At 44.4% G+C, this 16691-nt stretch overlaps 1 protein-coding gene across 7 annotated transcripts in view; it reads left to right on the forward strand.

Annotated features, from left to right (window-relative positions):
* The window catches only part of LOC118363014 (zinc finger protein Gfi-1-like), a 139741-nt gene extending 125847 nt beyond the window's left edge, over positions 1-13894 (forward strand). For 4 of the 7 annotated variants that reach the window (XM_052485330.1, XM_052485329.1, XM_052485328.1 and 1 more), the window contains one exon: positions 120-1289. In XM_052485330.1, coding sequence (XP_052341290.1) covers positions 120-1034 — 915 coding nt within the window. In that variant the 3' untranslated portion in view covers positions 1035-1289. Of the gene's footprint in view, positions 1-119; positions 1290-9721; positions 10217-10564; positions 10696-10899 lie in introns of those variants that run through there. The other 3 variants (XM_052485331.1, XM_052485332.1, XM_035742160.2) reach the window with 2 other exon arrangements.
* Positions 13895-16691: the final 2797 nt, after the last annotated feature.

The following is a 16691-nucleotide window of genomic DNA, read 5'->3' on the forward strand; positions in this document are numbered from 1 at the left end:
TCACATTGTTAGAGATGGGCTTGACTGTGGTTGACATTTATAATGTCATGTTTCTGTGTGTACAGCAAAGAGTTACTTATATAAACCTTTATGCTTTTCTGTACAATTTGTGTTTATAGTCTGCAGTCCATGAGGACCTGCTGATATCCGGTGTTGCTGGCAGGAGAGACTGGACCTCTGAAGAGGCTGGTCACAAAACCTGGCCCCTGATCAGGACCCTGGATCAGGAGCCATCACTGTTCCTTCCTGAGTCTGAACCAGGACTGAACCACGAGGGACAGAGACTCCACCACCACACAGAACACAACCAGTGGACAGGTGGACTGAACAACCTCAGTCCTGGTGGTCATCAGAGAGACAGAGGCTCCAGTCTGCAGCCCAGACCCTTCTCTTCACAGTCTCAGTGCAGGGATGAAGCAGGACCTGGGGCTGATAGAGATAGACCCTCCTGTTCCTATGATACAAACACCACAGTATCCATGATGAACAGAGCAGGTCACCCTGGGCTTCAGCATTCACAGCGAGTGGTGGGAGACCCCCCTGGTGGTAGCCTATCAGGAAGCCTGTCTTTTCCTTCAGAGTCTCGTCTAATGCCTTGTGACTGGGTTCATAGAAGGCCTGGGACTGGACCTAGGTCTAGCCTTCCTCGGTTACCTCAGGGTTACCCCACCAATACAGACGGGGTCAGGATAGGTGTTCACCACAAGAAGTACTTAGCCTATAACACAGCGCACAATCCCAACAACACCGAAACGATGGCAAGAGGTCAAGGAGGGAGCTCAAAAGCTCCTGCTTCTACCTCCTCTGGTGTCATTGGGTCACAATGTGGCAAGCCAAATATTAGGGCAGACGCCGACAAGCCGTACAGCTGCGCCACGTGTGGGAAGCACTTCACCCGGGCAAACTATTTGAAGGAGCATCAGACAGTTCACACCAAGGAAAGGCCCTTCAAGTGCAAACTATGTTACAAGAGCTTCCCCTTCCGGAGTAACCTTATCAGACATAGGAGTGTCCACAATGCGGAGAAATTGTAGCAGTGTGGCTTGAGATGTACACAGGGGATGTCTGGGAACCATTCTTTAGCTGACATAGTTATATTGTGAAGTGTCTTGGGATAAGAGGGTAATTAACCACATACCCCTCATTAACCCTTTGTTAACTTGTAATTTGTAACAGGCTTGTGTAAATACCTGTTTTTAGAGTGACAGTAAAACTAGGCTAAAACAATGACAGTTTAATATTTACGTTATTGACGTGATGTAGATGGAATAAAGTTCTATAAATTTCTCTATTCTTGCAAACACACTGTTCATTCCAAACAAGTGTGCTCTCTGATTAAAAGATACTGATCATGGCAGATTTGACATGTATTGTAAGAAGTAGTACCGTATTCAAAGAACAGAGGGCACACCTTTTTATTTTAACCACACCCTTTGAGCTTTGACGGCAACCAATAAGATCCTTTCTCTTCAGTGTTAACGGAAGTGGTGTGTCTTGATTTGTCTAGTTCTCTCTGGCCTTTTCTCATTTGGGCAAAAGTCCGTCCTCTGCAGTAGTGTAGGGTATATGCAGGTATACACCTATATCCACTTATTTGTCAGTGTGCATTGCGTATACTCACTTCTTAAAATCCCCATAATGCGTATAAAAGTAGTGTAGTGGAGGTATACACTGCATACATTAATAAGGCAGATGGAACATATCAGAATGTTTAGCTTAAAATGTTGATAAACTATTATTGCTTCACATTTTAGGTGCAGCAATGTGCACACAGCAGTAGGAATGTGCACACAGCAGTAGGAATGTGCACACAGCAGTAGGCCTCAGTGGGAATGTTCCAAAATGCAATTTCCAGGTAAACACCAAACAACGCACATTCAAGCGGTTTCCTGGACAGAGATGGTAATAGCTGTTAGAAATTTAGAAAGAGGGGAGATCTAAAGATGCAACAACTATCATGGGTTGCTAATATGACTAGGATAATGCATTGGCTGTTAGACAATGAAAGAAAGAAAACCAATAGAATCAAATTTATAAAGCCCTTTTTACATCAGCCGATGTCAAAAGTGCTATACAGATGGGCCTCCCGGGTGGCGCAGTGGTCTAGGGCACTGCCTCTCAGTGCTAGCTGTGCCACCAGAGACTCTGGGTTCACGTCCAGGCTCTGTCGTTAAGAAGCAGGTTTCGGAGGCTTTCGACCTTCGTCTCTCCCGAGCCCGTACAGGAGTTGTAGCGATGAGAGAAGATAGTAACAATTGGATACCACGAAATTGGGGAGAAAAGGGGGTAAACATTTTTTTTTTTTAAAGTGCTATACAGAAACCCAGCTTAAAATCCCAAACAGCAAGCAATGCAGAAGCTCTGAGGGGTGGCCAGTCCTCTTCTGGCTGTCCTGGGTGGAGATTATAACGTTATAACATGGCCAAGATGTTCATAGATGACCAGCAGGGTCAAATAATAATAATCCGTGGTTGTAGAGGGTGCAACAGGTCAACACCTCGGGAGTAAATGACAGTTGGCTTTTCAGGAAAATGTATGAGGAAGTCGTTATAAAATAATTGACTCCACGTTTCTATGGTGGGATTTTGGCTATACGCTACGGTAAAACATGCCTCATAATATGAAGTAAAACGTCCAGGTTTCAAACAATTAAGGAACAGGAAAAATATAGCGACGCTAATGATAGGCCTAACTGTCTTCTCGTAGATGAAAAGGCATTCCAGAAAACCATTTCAATCAAATGTTAACTAGCTATAAAGTTGCCTATGTCTACCTGGCAGAATATGATTATTTGCTTCAATCCAGTGGCCATTTGTTTTGCAAACTCATCTCACGTGCTACAGAAACACCACTAACCAAACAGTGCTAGGTGCCTGTGCGTTTTCAATTAAAGGCCAACTACACTCAGAAACCAACATTTTGTAGATTTTTCCCAGGCCTCAAAAGTGGTCTGTCTCCTGATGTGGTTTAAGCATTGTTATGGACTTAGAACATCCAATGTTGTTTTTCTATTAAAAAAGTGGGATGTCCACTTCGTCCACTTTCCCTCTCCTCAATTACCTTTGACCTTTTTCAAAAGGAGGCCAGAGAGGACTGAGGAGGCTTCGGAGTCATAACACAGACATGGAAGAATGGGAAGAAATGCACAAGGCTCAAATCTCCATCTTCTGACTATATACCTAGTAATGGTGTTAAAGAGTACAGATCAACTACTCAGTGTGAGAGCCTGTCTACTGTTACAACAAGTAACCATGGAGGGAGTGACAGAGTTTGGAAATGAGCCTGACCAGGATAAAGTACCTGCGGTGACAGGTGTGATTGAGACTTCCAACGTTATCCCTGAGAATCCTATCAGATATTATTTTTTTGATCGTTAGAAGTGAGGATTTTTTAAAAAGTGGATCCCTGCTTTTTGGCTGACCTATATGTTGTTTCAAGCTGGGTAAAAGACAAACTGGGAACTGTTACATCTGTAAAATTTTCGAGGAGGGGAAGGGTTTAGATTTTTTGTGCATTCTCTGCCCAGAGACAACAGATGCTCCATATCCCACGCCGCGGTGATTGACCTGTTATGCCTTGCTCTCCAGAGCAGGATGCCACATGGGGTAGTGTAGAAGTGGATCAAATGATATTCCTGGAGTTTGTGACGCGTGCCGTCATCCTCCGCCCAGAGGCAGCTGGCACTCCACGTCATGTGCCTTGCAGTTTTGAGTGTAGAGGTGGATCAAATGACACAAACCGGTGCGCCGTTCAAATGCACTCAGATATTGTGTCTTGCCCATTTACCTTCTGAATGGCACACACACAATCCATGGCACAAGTGTCTAAAGGCTTAAAAATCATTCTTTAACCTGTCTTCCCCCCTTCATCTACACTGATTAAAGCAGATTTAACAAGTGACATCAATAAAGGATCATAGACTGACCAGGTGAATCCAGGTGAAATCTATCTCATGGAAAGAGCAGATGTCTTTAATGTTTTGTACACTCAGTGCATGTGTAGGGTTAGATTATTTTTTATTTTTTTCCCTTCCCCACTTTTTTTTGATAACGTGCAATTCACATTCTGACCTGTAAGAGGCAGCAATATGCAGCACAGTGTCTATTCCCCCTATCCCTGCTTTGTTGGTTGAAATGGGGGTGGTTTCGTTGAGGCTGCGACGAGCTAAGCATGTCTCATCTCACCCCGCAAGGTGTCTGTTGGGAGAGACATGGGAATGGGGAGGTGAGGGAACTGGAGTGAGAAGAGGAAGAGGTAGGCCAAGCTATGTGACTCCTGTCTGCTGGCCGTGTGTTCCTCGGTGGCTGTTCTCTGTGAAATAAGGTCAGAGGACTGCGGAAAGCCTTCTGTGATGGTTGAGGTGCATCTGTGGCCGTTGTGGGGTCCCTAATTGCAGATTTTCACAGATGGGTCAAGGGACCCAGACAGTGGGAGAACAGGGTTTTGGATACATATTCCCCAGTTTCAGATACACCAGGGTAGGCGGCTGTCTGATGGAGCTTCAGTTTTCTCTGCTAAAATGCTAGCACTAGTGTGGGTATTGGGATGGGTGGAAGAAGTGGGGCCTAAAGGGGTAATTGTGTGTTCAGACTCTGCGACTAGCCCGGTCAGGCTGAGAGAAGGTTAGTCAAAGGCACGCCCAGACCTGATAACAGCTGTTGATGGCACTTTATAGGGTGGGGAAGAAAGGGTGTAAAGTAGGTTTTCAGAGAGCCCCAGCTCATATTGGGATAGGGAGAAATGAGTCAGCAGATGAGGTGGCTCTGAAGAGGGACGTAGATGGACGTAGTAGGTGGTCCTATTAGGGGGGGATGGAATGTAGGCACATCATAGCAGAAGGGTTGACCCAGGAGTGGCAACGTGAGTGGGAGAGAGAGGGGGGGGAGGCAGTTTTTCTCTATCCAGAATTCTGAGAGGAAGGTCAGTAGGTATCTGGGGAGTAAAAGGCAGAATGGGGTGCTGTTGACAAGACTGCGGTTGTTTTTTTTCTCTATTCCACCGGCCTGCACCTACAGGTGTGAGGCTATTAGTTGTTTAAAATGTGTAATCACACTCCGACCTGAGAAAGGCAGCAATGCAGCGTGTAGTCTGCCTGAGAAACTCACACAAAGGTGAAACTGAGAAGACACTGTCTGTCATTTTGAGTTTTGAAGCGGAGTCTTTACCAGAAAAAGTAATGTTAGGATATGCCAGTTATCCTGTGAGAGCTTTTTAGCCAAACCCACAAAGGATGTTTTAGATCCCAAGCTTATGGCGATGTTGCAGCAGTGTGTAGGAGGAAGAGTCCGAGATGTGAGAAGTGTGCAGGAGGGTATGGAACTGTGTGGTATCAGTTGAAAAATAAACTCTGTCAATTGTGGGGGTGCCCATGTTGCTGGGGATTAGAAGTGCCTGGTGCGAGAGACAGGTTTTATGCTGAATCAGTAAAGAGAGTAGAGGATGATGTTAACGTTCACTGCCTACTCGCTCTCAAAAACACTAGGCGGCATTCAGTCTTCTCCCAACTACAATCCTGCTGATGCTGTGTTTTAACGTTTAGAAACCTCTTGTGATTTGTCTCTCGAAAAATATGGTCCTTATCTTTCACAAGCAAGAAAGAATCTAAAATAATAAAGATACATTTACTGTAGCATTGTTTTTACACACAGATCCATACATGCTAGATAGCTAATGAGCAGGGGTTGTCTTCAGTAAACAACCACTGTGACATTGAGATATGGCCGTTTTGGAACACTAACCCTATCATGGTGTCTCAATTGAAACTTTAGTTTAAATGTTTTATTCTCGCTGATAAGGTACATATGCCTCCAAAACCGTACCGAAAGTGACGCATGTTTGTTACGTTGTTGCCTTAGCTAGCTCTCCCAATCAACACCCGTGATTGCTTTATGCCTCGCTTTTATGTCTCTCTCAAATGTCAATATGCCTTGCACACTGTTGTTTAGGATAGTTATTTTCTTAGTTTACTGTCGAGCCCCTAGTCCCACTCAACATACCTCAGATACCTCCTTTGTCCCACCTCCCACACATGTGATGACCTCACCCAACATAACTAGCCCGTCCAGAGATGCAACCTTTCTTATAATCACTCTGTGCCTGGGTTTACCTCCACTGTACCCGCACCCCACCATACCCGTCTGTACATTATGCCCTGAATCTATTCTACCACGCCCAGAAATCTGCTCCTTTTATTCTCTGTCCCCAACGCACTAGACAACCAGTTTTGATAGCCTTTAGCCATACCCTCATCCTACGCCTCCTCTATTCCTCGGGTGATGTGGAGGTTAACCCAGGCCCTCTCATTTGTTGACTTCTGTAACTGAAAAAGCCTTGGTCTCATGCATGTTAACATCAGAAGCCTTCTCCCTAAGTTTGTTTTACTCACTGCTTTAGCACACTCTGCCAACCCTGATGTCCTTGCCGTGTCTGAATCCTGGCTATAGAAGGCCACCAAAAAGATTTCCATCCCCAACTACAACATTTTCCGTCAAGATAGAACTGCCAAAGGGGGAGGAATTGCAATCTTCTGCAGAGATAGCCTGCAAAGTTATGTCATACTTTCCAGGTCTATGCCCAAACAGTTGGAGCTTCTAATTTAAAAAATGTATCTCTCCAGAAATAAGTCTCTCACTGTTGCCACCTGTTATAGACCCCCCTCAGCTCCCAGCTGTGCCCTGGACACCATATGTGAAATGACTGCACCCTATCTATCTTCAGAGTTCGTTCTGCAAGGTGACCTAAACTGGGATATGCTTAACACCCCGGCAGTCCTACAATCTAAGCTAGATGCTCTCAATCTCACACAAATGATCAAGGAACCAACCAGGTCCAACCCTAAATCCATAAACATGGGCACCGTAATAGATATTATCCTGACAAATTTGCCCACCAAATACACCTCTGCTGTTTTCAATCAGGATCGCAGCGATCACTGCCTCATTGCCTGCATCCGTTATGTGTCCGCTGTCAAACGACCACCCCTCATCACTGTCAAACGCTCCCTAAAACACTTCTGCGAGCAGGCTTTTCTAATCAACCTGGCCTAGGTATTCTGGAAAGATATTGACCTCATCCCGTCAGTCAAGGGTGCCTGGTCGTTCTTTAAAAAGTAATTTCCTCACCATCTTAAATAAGCATGCTTTCAAAAAATATAGAACAGATGTCGCCCTTGGTTCACTCCAGACCTGACTGCCCTTGACCAGCACAAAAACATCCTGTGGCGGACTGCACTAGCATCAAATAGTCCCCCGAAATATGCAACTTTTCAGGGAAATCAGGAACCAATACACGCAGTCAGTCAGGAAAGCAAAGGCTATCTTTTTCAAACAGAAATGTGCATCCTGTAGCTCTAACTCTAAGTTAGGGAACACTGTAAAGTCCATGGAGAATAAGAGCACCTCCTACCAGCTGCCCACTGCACTGAGGCTAGGTAACTGTCACCACCAATAAATCCACGATAATCGAGAATTTCAATAAGCATTTTTCTACGGGTGGCCATGCTTTCCTCCTGGCTACCACAACCCCGGCCAACAGCTCCGCACCCCAAGCCTCCCCAGCTTCTCCTTCACCCAAATCCAGAAAGCAGATGTTCTGAAAGAGCTGCAAAACCTGGACCCGTACAAATCAGCTGGGCTAGATAATCTGGACCTTATCTTTCTAAAATTATCTGCCGCCATTGTTGCAACATCTATTACCAGTGTGTTCAACCTCTCTTTCGTATCGTCTGAGATCCCTAAAGATTGGAAAGCTGCCGCCACGCTCAAGGTACTAAACAATATCATAACCGCCATCGATAAAAGACAGTACTGTGCCGCCGTCTTCATCGACCTGGCCAAGGCTTTCGACTCTGTCAATCACCATATCCTTATCGGCAGACTCAACAGCCTTGGTTTCTCAAATGACTGCCTCGCCTGGTTCACCAACTACTTCTCAGACAGAGTTCAGTGTTTCAAATCCGAGGGCCTGTTGTCCGGACCTCTGGCAGTCTCTATGGGGGTTCTACAGTGTTCAATTCTCGGGCCGACTCCTTTCTCTGTATATATCAACTATGTCGCTCTTGCTGCGGGTGATTCCCTGATCCACCTCTACGTAGACGACACCATTCTGTCCATCTTCTTTGGACACCGTGTTAACTAAACTCCAAACGAGCTTCAATGCCATACAACACTCCTTCCATGGCCTCCAACTGCTCTTAAACGCTAGTAAAACCAAATGCATGCTTTTCAACCGATCGCTGCCCACACCTGCCCGCCCGACTACTCTGGACAGTTCTGATTTAGAATATGTGGACAACTACAAATACCTAGATGTCTGGCTAGACTGTAAACTCTCCTTCCAGACTCATATTAAACATCTCCATTCCAAAATTATATCTAGAATCGGCTTCCTATTTCACAACAAAGCCTCCTTCACTCATGACGCCAAACATACCCTCGTAAAACTGACTATCCTACCGAACCTCAACTTCGGCGATGTCATTTACAAAATAGCTTCCAATACTCTACTCAGCAAACTGGATGCAGTCTATCACAGTGCCATCCGTTTTGTCACCAAAGCCCCTTATACCACCCACCAATGCGACCTGTATGCTCTAGTCGGCTGGCCCTCGCTACATATTCGTCGGCAGATCCACTGGCTCCAGGTCATCTATAAGTCTATGCTAGGTAAAGCTCCGCCTTATCTCAGCTCACTGGTCACAATAACAACACCCACCCGCAGCACGCGCTCCAGCAGGTATATCTCACTGGTCGTCCCCAAAGCCAACACCCCCTTTGGCCGCCTTTCCTTCCAGTTCTCTGCTGCCAATGACTGGAACAAATTGAAAAATCGCTGAAGCTGGAGACTTATATTTCCCTCACTAACTTTAAACATCAGCTATCTGAGCAGCTAACCGATCGCTGCAGCTGCACATAGCCCATCTGTAAATAGCCCATCCAATCTACCTACCTCATGCCCATATTGTTTTTATTTACTTTTCTGGTCTTTTGCACACCAGTATTTCTACCTGCACATCATCAACTATCACTCTAGTGTTTATTTGCTAAACTGTAATTACTTCGCTACTATGGACTATTTATTGCCTTACCTCCTCACGCCATTTGCACACACTGTATATAGACTTTATCTTTTCCCCTAACGTGTTATTGACTGTACGCTTGTTTATTCCATGTGTAACTCTGTATTGTTCTTTGTGTCGCACTGCTTTTCTTTATCTTGGCCAGGTCACAGTTGTAAATGAGAACTTGTTCTCAACTAGCCTACCTGGTTAAATAAAGGCAAAATAAAAATAAAAAGCTTGGGTGTCGGGGATCTTAAACTAATCTTCCCCATACAGAAGACACCTTCGTCCAATTACTTTGATGTGTAATGTCATGGAACTGAGAGTCATGATAAATGGCTAACTGCCTGCCAGACCAGTGAAAACAATTATGCTGGCTTGCGCAGCAATAAAGCAGATTTAAAAATATATATATTTTGGATCTATTTGGGTCTGATAGACCAGACCCAATTTGGATCTGATTCACCCTCATCTCTGAAATATTTTGGGTCGACCCAACTTGGATTCAAAATGACGGGGTCCTGTAGGTCTCGGTTGGGAATTTTACAGATCCAATTCGGCTCAGATCTCAATTTCGGGATTCGAGAAATGTGCAATTCACACTCCGAACTGTGAACGGCAGCAATACCACAACACAGCGTCTAGTCCGTTAACACGAAGAAGTTAACGGACGCGCACAGTGCCCAAGAGTAATTAACACGTTAGCCTTTTTATTATTGTTATTTAAACGGTTATTAACACTCTGGAATTCAAAATGTGACTAATTTAACTGCAAAGTATCAAATACTTACCGGCTATAGTGTTTAATTCGCGTTGGAGACAGGACTTGGTTGATATATGTTATCTAGGTAACGCTAGTTGTCGAGCTGCTAACAATGGCTAACTCTAACTGTATGGTTTTTCACACTCAAATAGCCTCCGTAATGGAGGTGTTAGCGAATGCAGCCGTGGCAGAGATCTGTAAACTCGTAGACGACGACTATGCAGTGTTTCGTTTGGAAATAACTCAAAGCCAGAAAGAAAACAGGGCATTACGGAGGAAACTACTGGAAGTTAAGGTGGCACGGGAGCGCGCAGAGAGGACATTGCGGGAGCGCGTCGTCGCAAGTCGTCCCAGTAGTGTCAAGATCCTCGACCGATACAGAGGAATGGCAAGAGGTACATTTTACAGAAGGCCAAGGCTGCCTGTCATTTATGTCTAGATTTGTTACCCAGAATTGGGTCTTGGTCAGTTTTTAGATAGCTAATCAGAGGAATTATTGCATACTGTATGCATGTGAATCTAACAAGATTCTTGATTTACTGCATTTCCTATTATTTACTCAATGAAAACAATATGATGCATGGAACATAATATATCGATCAATACATTGTATATCAGTAAGTTATGAGAAGTATTACCTTACATCCTTGCCAATTGTAGACAGTATCAATAGTGTACAATGTACTGTTGATGATTGACAGTACCTAACCTAACCATCTCTTTTCCCCCAATCACTCTCTCAGGTGAAGGACATCTCACTGGAGGCCACAGGAGCTTTGTGAAGTCAGCGGGACGCAATACATGGAGAGATGACCAACCAATCACTGTTGATGAGGGGAGTGGAACCTCAACCCAGCACGTTATCATGATAGAGGTTAGTGGAATAGGGTTGCATTAAACATAATTGTGACTGTATATCAAATGTGGCCATTTATTTCAGAAAGGGTCCCCTCAGCTATTCACCTGCATACATGTACGTCCTCATTTATCTTCCATAGAGGAGCTTGTGAGGCTTCACTACGACATTGTTATCCAATTCAACTCATGTACCGGTAATAACCCTCTCTCTTCTTGTCAGTCTGCAGAGGCTGCAGGTCCTGGAGGATCCTCTGTGGTCAAGCAGGAGAGGACTGAAGGAGAGGAGGACCCACAACAGAGCAGAGACATCGAGACTGGAACAGCGGCTGTACTAGTGCCCCCTGCAGCCACGGATCACCTATCCACTGCTGCGCCCCAGCCCAGGACACGATGCAGCATGGTGGAGGTCAGTGGAACTCCGAACGCGGCCCTCAAGTCAGAGATGGACACAGAGACTTTAGTTGTAACACAGAGGCTTTTACACACAGGATCTGACCACAGGCCAGACCCAGAGAGTCTGGGGCTGGGGAGACTGGTCTGTCCACCTGCTACCGGATCAGAGTTTTTACTTTACAGTAATCCGAGACCAAGGACTGTTCATTCCCATCGGGACTCAGGTGACCCATTAGAGACTGGCAATGATCCGTCTTGTTCTTACTCTACAGAGGTGGACCCTTGCAACATGCCCTTGGATTTGGAGACACAGACTGATCTGTCTAGAGCGGACTGGAACACCTACAGTAGTAGTGTATATTCTGAAGGGTGCCTAGATAAGAAAGGGGAGGTTATAGTGGTTGATGAAGTGACTGTGAAAGTGGAGGGCGACGCTCTTCTGGCATTTAATGTAGACGAGACTCACTTAGGAGGACACTCACATGGCAGAGATTTCTTAGATTACAGGGGAAGCTTAAAGACTAATCTAAATGTCCCGACTCACTCCCCTTTACACGCATTCAGGGATCGCGACCCAGTGTCCACATCAATGGCACCTTCCGATTCACATGGTCGCATCTTCTTCGATCAGGTATTGAACTCAAACGACATGACTAGAGCCCAGGCTCAGGGAGGGGGAGCCACATCAGGCAATAGTAAAGAGAAACAGTTCCTCTGCATGTTCTGTAACAAAGGCTTCACCTGCCCTCAGAAGGTGGAGATCCACCAGAGGGTCCACACAGGAGTGAAACCCTTCAGCTGTACCCAGTGTCACATGCGCTTCGCCCTGGCTGGCAACCTGAAGAGACACCAGATGGTCCACACAGGGGAGAAACCCTTCAGCTGCCCCCAGTGTGAGAAGAGGTTCTCCCAGGCTGGTGACCTGAAGAGGCACCAGAGGGTCCACACAGGGGAGAAACCCTTCAGCTGTACCCAGTGTCACATGCGCTTCGCCTTGGCTGGCAACCTGAAGATGCACCTGAAGGTCCACACGGGAGAAAAGCCGTTTGCCTGTACACACTGTGGGAAGAGGTTCTCCGAGAGGAGCTACCTCAGTATACACCAGCAGAAAAACCATTCCACTCTATAACATAGAAAGTAACCATTCCACTTGATATCCTCTGACGTTTAGATGAAACCCTGCACAAAGAAAAATTGATATTGTTGTCAGCGGAAAATATCCACAGATTCGTTTAGAATAACGAGTGTAACAGATTTCAGTGTTGAATATTGCATCCAGGCATTGTGTGATATACACGGAGTGTATGAAACATAAAGAACACCTTCCTAATATTGAGTCGTACCACCCCCTTTTGCCCTCAGCACAGACTCAATTCGTCAGGGACATGGACTTTACAAGATGTCGAAAGCATTTCCCAGGGATGCTGGCCCGTGTTGACTCCATTGCCTCCCACATGTGTGTCAAGTTCCTTTGTGGTGGACTATTCTTGATACACACGAGAAACTGTTGAGCTTGAAAAACCCAGCAGCGTTGCAGTTCTTGACACAAACCAGTGCCCCTACTACCATCCCCTGTTTTAAAGGCACTTAAATATTTTCTCTTGCCCATTAACCCTCTGAATGCCACACATACACAATCCCTGTCTCAATCGCCTCCAAGGCTTAAAATTCCTTTAACCTGTCTCCTCCCCTTCATCGACATTGATTGAAGTGGATTTAACAAGTTACAACAATAAGGGATCATAGCTTTCAGCTGGATTCACCTGGTCAGTATCATGGAAAGAGCATAATGGTCATTGTGTTTCTACTGTGTAGGCAGGCCAGTGGTCACCAATCGTTCGATCGACCTGTCAATCTCCAAGGCATTTCTAGTCGATCGCCCAACATTTCTATATAAAGCCTTGTGTTCCTATTTTTTTTTTTAATTGGTCTCAGGCTGTTGGTGGTAGGTGCAGCCAATTCAGCTACCCTGCGTGCCGGGTAGGCAAACTGTTGCCATTTCATGTGTCTGAAGGTACAAACTCTGCCTTCCGGTGGGCCTGGAGAGGAAATCAAGTGCACTATGCTACCGCTGGCCAATCAGAATGCTCAGATGACAGAGTCTGCAGTAACGTAGCAGGCATGAATGAAAGCTATGACAAAATTGATACTGTGAGATTTCAAAACGTTTAAAACCATGACTAGAGAAAGACTGTCAACGAACACAGCAAAGAGCTGCTGTTTTTATGAGTGAATTCATGTTTAAGTTCTTACTCAGAACTGTCAACACTTTGTATTTCACACTTTTATAAACAATACAATGCACATTCTTCCTATTTCCACTCAGCGCTACAACAAGCAGTGCAGCAGTAATGAATGAGGAGGAAAGTGGCTCTATAAGCCTTGTTATTCTTTGCGGCTTGGGACTTTTTTAATATCAAGGAATATTTCACTTTCTCTGTTCATAGCAGTAACAACATGAATTTGTGCATGAGGCAGAAATAATGTAGTGCGACTCGAGTTTCGCGATTCTTACACTAATAAAAAGCAAATCATTTAAATGTATGCTCACTCAGCTGTCCCTCACAAGTAATACAACAATGGATCTATTACCGGTGTGATCATATAGCCTGCCTCAAATTTTGAAATATAAATACAGAAAATGTCCCGAACAACAATGCATTGGCAGGTAAATTCAAGCAAAGCCAGTATGCTGTGATAATGTATTGGGCTTATAGCTTACTGCACAAACCTCATTGCTACACTACTGTTTTGAATTGCTTAATGTTGCATAGCGTTACATTTAAGTCATGTTATTTAATAAATCAGAACGGTAGATCTCGGCATGCATTTTGACTCAAAGGGATCTTGACTCAGAATAGGTTGGCGACCACTGGTGTAGGCTATATGATGTTCACAAATGCCTATTTAATTACTTCCATTCACCTATTTTATTTTCCCCAAAAAAAACTCCCTAGTCCTTGCCGATGATAAGCATATCCATAACAAGAAGCAGCCGCCACCATGCTTGAAAATATAAAGAGTGGTAATCAGTGACGTGTTGTTGGATTTGCCTCAAACTAAACGCTTTGTATTCAGGACAAAAAGTGAATTTCTTTGCCAAATTTTTTGCAGCATTAATGATGTACGTTTTGGAATATTTGTTTTTCTGTACAACAGAATCTGTTCAAACCCAGACATCTTTTAGGGGAACACTTGTGACCTCTCTTTGGGTTAAGCCACAGAAGAAGAGTCGCCAGCAGTTAAAGCTTACATTTTCTTAGTTGGTAGACCTACTCTGTTTGGGTTCGAAAAGGTATAGGCCCAACTTTTGAATGTACCATGCTCAGATTCCTAATGATGTCACAAATTAAATGATTTGCAAACGGACAGTTTTGCTGCAAACAAAACACACTGATTTGGCATTGGAGAAATATGGTAAGATGAACACATCAGTCCATTCTTAGCCTGTAATTTCGCAAATTTGTTTGATGTAAAAGGACATAGAGTTGCATGACATTTCAATTTCTCTGACCTGCAAATATGATGATAGATTCATGCAATGCTTTTACTATAAAAGGAGATCTTTCCACCCCTACTCTTGTTCACGGTGGTCTGCGAACCCACAACCTTCTGGCCCGCAGCCCTTTGCGTTATCAAAATTCCTGCATTGCCAAGTAATGCTTACAGGACGAAGAACAGTTTGTAAAACTGCATATCTAAGGCTCTGGTCTGTCCAAGAAGTGAGGGTAAATGGTAGCTTTGTTATCTGCTATCCACTTATTATTTTGGGTATAGTGGAGAGTCACTTTTTTTATTTTCTTCAAGCGTTCAGGTAGGGTTTAGGTCAAATATATTTTGCTGAAGGGAGGGCCATACATTTTCATTTCAGAGAGGTCCGATTTTGAATAATGTTCACTCCCTAAAGTTACTGACTGAAAACTGAGAAATAACTGCTAATTCTGTTTTTATACTAACTGGTTACCATGGTGAATAATTTAATAATTATTGGTAGGACACATGAAAGGAAACAGAGTTTACCGGAATCTCTACATCAAAAATACTGTCAGATTAATAAAATGTCCTTGTAGGTCTAATAAAAAAACACTACATAGCCTATATTGGCTCAGAACAGGGCAGCACGGCTGGCCCTTGGATGTACACAGAGAACTAACATGAATAACATGCATGTCAATCTCTCCTGGCTGAAAGTGTATTCGAGATTGACTTCATCACTACTTGTATTTGTGAGAGGTATTGAGGCATGTTGAATGCTGTCTGTTTGAACTACTGGCACACAGCTCAGACATCCATGCATACCCCACAAGACATGCCACCAGAGATCTCTAAACAGCCCCCAAGTCCAGAACAGATTATGGGAGGCACACAGTACTACATAGAGCCATGACTACATGGAACTCTATTCCACATAAAGAAACCGACGCAAGCAGTAAAATTAGATTTTTTTTTTTTAAGAAAAAAATATTAAAATACACCTTATGGAACAGCGGGGACCGTGAAGCAACACAAACAGACATACACACACACAATAACGTACAGCGCATTCGGGAAAGTATTCAGACCCCTTGACTTTGTCCTCATTTTGTTACGTTTTCCTTATTCTAAAATTGATTAAATTATATTTCTCATCAACCTACACACAATATCCCATAATGACAAAGCGAAAAAAGGTTTAGATATGTTTGCAAATGAATTTAAAAAATATCACATTTACATAAGTATTCAGACCCTTTGCTATGTGATTCGAAATTGAGCTCAGGTGCATTCTGTTTCCGCAGCGGTCTGAGGCACTGCCTCTCAGTGCTTGAGGCGTCACTACAGACACCCTGGTTCGAATCCAGGCTGTATCACAACCGGCCGTGATTGGGAGTCCCATAGGGCGGCGCACAATTGGCCCAGCGTAGTCCGGGTTTGGCTGTCATTGTAAATAAGAATTTGTTCTTAACAGACTTGCCTAGTTCAATAAAGGTTCAATTAAATAAATAAAAATAGAATCTATTGATTGGACATGATTTGGAAAGGCACACACCTGCCTATATAAGGTCCCACAGTTGACAGTGCACGTCACAGCAAAAACCAAGCCATGAGGTCCAAGGAATTGTCTGTAGAGCTCCGAGACAGGATTTTGTCAAGGCACAGATCTGGGGAAGGGTACCAAAACATTTTTGCAGCATTGAAGGTCCCCAAGCATACAGATGCCTCCATCATTCTTAAATGGAAGAAGTTTAAACCACCAAGACTCTTCCCAGAGCTGGCCGCCCGGTTGAACTGAGCAATCGGCGGAGAAGGGCCTTGGTCAGGGAGGTGACCAAGAATCCGATGGTCACTCTGACAGAGCTCCACAGTTCATCTGTGGAGATGGGAGAACCTTCCAGAAGGACAACCATCTCTCCAGCACTCCACCAATCAGTGGCCAAACGGAAGCCACTCCTCAGTAAAAGGCACATGACAGCCCTCTTGGAGTTTGCCAAAGGGCACATAAAGACTCAGACCATGAGAAACAAGATTCTCTACTCTGATGAAACCAAGATTGAACTCTTTGGCCTGAATGTCAAGTGTCACGTCTGGAGGAAGTCTGGCACCATCCCTACGGTGAAGCATGGTGGTGGCAGCAACATG

The sequence above is a fragment of the Oncorhynchus keta genome, chromosome 29, assembly GCF_023373465.1.
Source record: "Oncorhynchus keta strain PuntledgeMale-10-30-2019 chromosome 29, Oket_V2, whole genome shotgun sequence".
In the NCBI taxonomy this organism is placed as follows: Eukaryota; Metazoa; Chordata; class Actinopteri; order Salmoniformes; family Salmonidae; genus Oncorhynchus; species Oncorhynchus keta.